Source organism: Entamoeba dispar, genomic scaffold (assembly GCF_000209125.1).
Source record: "Entamoeba dispar SAW760 scf_1105229460209 genomic scaffold, whole genome shotgun sequence".
Taxonomy (NCBI): Eukaryota; Evosea; order Mastigamoebida; family Endamoebidae; genus Entamoeba; species Entamoeba dispar.
Window position 1 is genome coordinate 1 of NW_001854078.1, and position 5385 is coordinate 5385.

General features: G+C 19.8%; 1 protein-coding gene across 1 annotated transcript, besides 24 other annotated features; it reads left to right on the top strand.

Annotated features, from left to right (window-relative positions):
- Window positions 1-251: 251 nt before the first annotated feature.
- Window positions 252-369: a microsatellite.
- Window positions 370-812: 443 nt separating this feature from the next.
- Window positions 813-990: a microsatellite.
- Window positions 991-1095: 105 nt separating this feature from the next.
- Window positions 1096-1286: a microsatellite.
- Window positions 1168-1337: a microsatellite.
- Window positions 1233-1413: a microsatellite.
- Window positions 1414-1464: a sequence feature (AT_rich).
- A 147-nt stretch (window positions 1465-1611) lies between these two features.
- Window positions 1612-1781: a microsatellite.
- Window positions 1782-1881: 100 nt separating this feature from the next.
- Window positions 1882-2025: a microsatellite.
- A 56-nt stretch (window positions 2026-2081) lies between these two features.
- Window positions 2082-2144: a sequence feature (AT_rich).
- A 37-nt stretch (window positions 2145-2181) lies between these two features.
- Window positions 2182-2314: a microsatellite.
- Window positions 2315-2334: 20 nt separating this feature from the next.
- Window positions 2335-2521: a microsatellite.
- Window positions 2459-2643: a microsatellite.
- Window positions 2530-2706: a microsatellite.
- Window positions 2707-2989: 283 nt separating this feature from the next.
- On the top strand, window positions 2990-3418 carry EDI_143040 (uncharacterized protein; the record flags this gene model as incomplete). The annotated part of the gene is made up of 1 exon (XM_001736976.1): window positions 2990-3418. One exon carries the CDS (start codon window positions 2990-2992, stop codon window positions 3416-3418), a length of 429 nt encoding a protein of 142 aa, XP_001737028.1.
- A 298-nt stretch (window positions 3419-3716) lies between these two features.
- Window positions 3717-3756: a sequence feature (AT_rich).
- Window positions 3757-3768: 12 nt separating this feature from the next.
- Window positions 3769-3918: a microsatellite.
- Window position 3919: 1 nt separating this feature from the next.
- Window positions 3920-4055: a microsatellite.
- Window positions 4013-4203: a microsatellite.
- Window positions 4072-4252: a microsatellite.
- Window positions 4253-4324: 72 nt separating this feature from the next.
- Window positions 4325-4414: a microsatellite.
- Window positions 4415-4589: 175 nt separating this feature from the next.
- Window positions 4590-4741: a microsatellite.
- A 131-nt stretch (window positions 4742-4872) lies between these two features.
- Window positions 4873-4936: a sequence feature (AT_rich).
- Window positions 4937-4949: 13 nt separating this feature from the next.
- Window positions 4950-5048: a microsatellite.
- Window positions 4993-5148: a microsatellite.
- Window positions 5149-5174: 26 nt separating this feature from the next.
- Window positions 5175-5357: a microsatellite.
- The last annotated feature ends 28 nt before the right edge of the window (window positions 5358-5385 follow it).

Below are 5385 nucleotides of genomic sequence, written 5' to 3' on the forward strand. Positions count from 1 at the left end.
TATTTATGATTAAATGAACTTTCAAATAAAATATCATTTATTCATCAATCATAATAATAACACACTATAATACAATGAATACAATATTATTCATTTCTATTTTAAATCATTTGATAAATTCACACAAATTAAATATCATTTAATAAAACAGATATAAACCATCATACAATGATTCAAATGTGATAGTAATTACATCAAATGAATATCATCAAATAGAAATATCATTGATGTTTATTCTTTTTCATTAAAACATTATTATTATTTTGAATCTTCTTATTATTTTGTTATTTTATTTTTTGTTTTTATTATAATTGTTTTATATTATAATATAACTATAATGAATACTATTTGATTATGATTTTAATTATTGAATAAATCTGAAACATCTTAAAAGTCAACAATGAATATTCTACATTCTCACTTTTCTTTGTCATTTCATATTTAAGTCATCTGATTTGATGAACAAAATGATTTCATAGCAAGTCACAAGAAAGAGTTAGTTCAATGAAATCCCTCCAGAAACACTAGGAGTGTCCAGAAGAAGATAAAAGACATATCTTGTTAGAGATATTTGATGAATATTAGAGTATTAGAAATTGGTGTAATTTTTATAAAGATCAGTTAATGATTGATTCCTCCTGTTATTGTATGTAAGAAATGATCACCTGAAATACAATGATATGAGGTGTCGATGTTATACAAGAATCTTTGTAGATTTATTTCAAACCAATTTCATCTGTATTGTCTGAAGTCATTGAGAAGAATGTAATGAGAAATGGACAAATGATGAGTTCAATAAGAACAATTATCAGAAAAAGAAAGAGAATTAATTAAAAGGAATACAAGAGAGAAAATAAGGATAATTGAAATAAGATAAATGATTTAAAAATGGGTAATAGTTTTAATAAAATAAAATAAAGAATAAAAGAAGAAAATAATTAATGAAATAATAAACCAAAAGAAGAAATAATGATAAAAGAATGATAAGATGTTAAATAAGAAAATAGTGATGATTAATAACAAATCAAATAATAACAAATCTCTTTATTCATATTAAAATAAATGAAAAGAATAAGAAGAAATATCAATTAGTATTTCATTTAATTTATATTCATTTCTATCATCATTTTCTTTATTTTCATTAAATTATTCATTAAAACATTGAATTTAATCTTCTCATTATCTTTTTATCTTTATTTTATCAATGTTTATCAATATTATTTATGTTATCATCATTAATTTGTTTATTTCATTCTTATTTCATTCTTCTTTTATTTTCTTGTTTAATCTTCTATTCTTCATAATGATTAATCAAATTATTATTATTCCAATTATTAATCATATAATTCATCTTCATTCTATTCTTCTCTTTATGTTTATTCATTTTATTCATAAATTTATTAATTTCATTCAATAATAATTACAAATCTATAATAATTGATATTTTATTTGTTTAATTTAAATGAATGTTATCATTTTATGTATTGATTATTTTCATTTATCATTCTTTCATTCTATTTCTTATTCTTTATATTAAATTAACATGAATATCATCTCTATTATCATTACTCTTTCTCTTTTATTTATTTCTTAAATGTAATGTCAATATCCAGACAACAAAAAATGAAATAAGAGAAAAGATGAATAGAAATGAAGAGAAAGAATGATATAAAAGAGTGAAATTAAGAAGTAGAAGAAGATGAAAAGAATAAAAGAAGAATGTTGAGAATAAAAAATGAAAGAAGATAAAAAAGAATAATTCAAAAAGAGATAATAAATGATGAAAATAATGATGGAATAAATGATGTATTTTTTATTACAGAAATTAGAAATATGAAATAAAAAAGTGTTTAATTTATTGATGTAAATTATTTAACAACATTTTATTGATATAATTTATTTTATTCATTTTTGTTTTTATAATTTTTATTTATATATATTATTTCTTTGTTTATTTTGGTTCTCATCAAAATGTATCTAATTATGTTTGTTTAACATTCTTGTTATTTATTTTTTATTTATTTTATCTTGAAATAAATTAATTTCATTTCTAATAACATCTTATTAACTAACAAATAGTGTATAATTTATAAATCATATTGAAAATGAATAATTGTCATTAAATGATTATTATAATTTATAATGAATGGTATGTTAAATATAAAAGTATTATTTATTTCATTTATTTATTATTTATATTTTGTATTTTTATTATTTTCTTTTAATTTATGTTAATTAATCATTATTAATCATTCTTCTTTGTATCTTTGTGTTTTATTTCTATTTTGATTATTTAATTCGTATGTTTTAATTTATGATTTAATCAAATTGAAGTTATATTTTATTATTATTTAAATATTTAAACACTTCTATTTTCTTATTTATATTCTTTATATTTCATTTATATTATTATTTATCATTATTATATTCATTTAATAATAAATATGTTGAAATATAATTATATTAATTTATATTATCATTTCTATTATGATTTTTGATTTCTATTAATATTTTGATTATTGTTGTTAATTGTTTATTCTTCTTTTCTTTATGTTTTATCATTCTTTTATCACTTTTTATTTCTTTATGTTTTGTATGTTCTCTTTTATCTTCTTCTTATTTATTCTTTTTCTATTTATCTTTTATCTCTTATTCTAATATTCACTTCTCTTCTTATTTTGTTTTCTCTTTTACCTCTGTTTCTTTGTTTCTTATTGATGTTTTGTGCCAATACACTCATCTTTCTCTTCATCATATTCTTCAATACAACCATTTCGAATGAGTGATTTTGTGTATCTCCGATTTCTTTTTTATCTTGTCATTTCTGTTTTCTATTTACCAGTTCATTCATTATAAGAAGAAAGAAAGATGAATAAATCCCAGAATGAGAAGAATGCACATGTGATGATGACATTCTTATTTTAATTATGTAAAGATGGTTTTGGTAGTTCATTTGTTATTTAAACATCTCATCACTTCAAACAGTTAAATGTCCTGCAATCAACAAAAAGAGTGCTGTAAGAAAGAATGTCAAGAGAAAGAATGTTGTAAAGAGTATTGTTGTAAAGAGTATTGTAAGAAAGAATGTTGTTGTCCAAGAATTAAAGCATTTAAGAAATTTATGAACACATTTGAAAAAGCACAAATTGGAAAAGAAGCACCAGAATTTAAAGCACAAGCATATTGTCCATGTGGTTCAATCAAAGAAATTGATATTAATGAATATAAAGGGAAATATGTTGTGTTATTATTTTATCCATTGGATTGGACATTTGTTTGTCCAACAGAAATGATTGGATATAGTGAAGTTGCAGGACAATTGAAAGAAATCAATTGTGAAGTTATTGGAGTGAGTGTTGATTCAGTTTATTGTCATCAAGCATGGTGTGAAGCAGATAAAAGTAAAGGAGGAGTATGAAAATTAGGATTCCCATTAGTATCAGATATTAAAAGATGTATTTCAATTAAATATGGAATGTTAAATGTAGAAACAGGAGTTTCAAGAAGAGGATATGTCATTATTGATGACAAAGGAAAAGTAAGATACATTCAAATGAATGATGAAAGAATTGGAAGATCAACAGAAGAAACTATTAGAATAGTTAAAGCAATTCAATTTAGTGAAGAACATGGAACAGTTTGTCCAATCAATTGGAAAACAGGGAAAGACACAATTGAACCAACACCAGAAGGAATCAAGAAATATTTAACAACACATTAAAATAAACAAGATATTTTAATAAATTTTATTATTAAGAAGAAAATGATAACAAACATATAAAATAAAGAGTAAACATAATAATTTAATAAATGAATAGAAATTAAAAGAAACAATAATAAAATAAAAAGAAATAATAAAGAATATTTTAAATAATATAATAATTAAACAATAAAATGATATAAACAAATGAATAAATATTTTATATAATATTTCAATTATTATTTATTTCTTTTATATTATTCTTTATTCTATTTGACTTATTCATTATTTTTACATTTCTTATATTTATTCTTTTTACTTTTTATTATTTATATTTATTCTTTTATCTCTTATTCTTACATTCTATCTCTATTTTATTTTTCTTCTATGCTCTTTTTACTTCTTAATCATTATTATTCTATTTATTCTATTCATTTCTATTTCTTCATTTCTTCTTATTATATTCTTTATTATCATTCTTTTGTTTTATTTCTCTTATTTTTTCTTTATTATCTTTTCTTTTGTATATTTCATTCATTTCAATTATTTCATCATTCTCATTATTCTTTTGTTGTTATATAGTATATTTCATTGAGAGATGAATTGTTGAACAAAACACAACAAAATAATTATAAAAATTATAACAAGTTAATTTGAACAATTATCTAAATGGAGGAATACCAATAATGATAAAAGTAATAATCAACAATAATACATTGATGTTTATGAAAGTGATTGATGGAACTGGTATATCTCTTTGAAGTGTTTAAGAAAAACAAAGAAATAGATGAGATAACATAAATAACAAATATAATGATAAGAGAATGAGATTATATCTGATAATATCAAAAGAATCATATATTCAGTTAGAAAAAGAAGATTAATATATAGAAAGAAATTAAACAATAAACATGAAAGAAAGATAAAAGAATAATATGAAATAAAAACATGAAGTTAGAAAAGAAGAAAGAGTAGAACATATATAAGAAAGTTGAATGAGAAATAAAAGAATAGAAAAAAGAAATGAAGAAATAAAAGAAATGAATGATAACATTGAACATAACGAAACAATAACATAATATGAAAGATTGTAAATAAACGAACAGTTATTATATATTTTGATTTTACAATTGATACTATCAATTAATTATTAAAATGTCAATGAAGTCATGATAATTTTATTTTATTATCAAATGAAATCAATTATAAATAATAAATCATTTAGAATTAATAATTCAATTGATAGGTCAATGAAATTATACAATCAAATTAAAAGAGATGTAATGAAGTGAAAATAAATAAAAAGAGAAAGTCAATAACAAAAAGAAATAAACAGAAAAAGAAATAATAGAGATATTAAAACAGAAAAGAAGAAAAATGGATAAACAATCTATATATATTAATATCAGAATTAATGAATGATAAATAGTTAAAATAATCAATGAATATTATATTCATATCAATAGTTATATGAAATTAAATATAATTATACAATTACATCAATTATCAAACAAATAATAGAAGAAAATACCAATAAAAGTAATAAATGAAAATTTAATGATAAATTATGTCAAAATAGATAAATCAGACAAATATTAGTTAACAATAAATATACAACAATTAAATGAATAACACACATTAAAAGAATATAAATAAAATGAAAACACAATAAAGAATCAATTAAT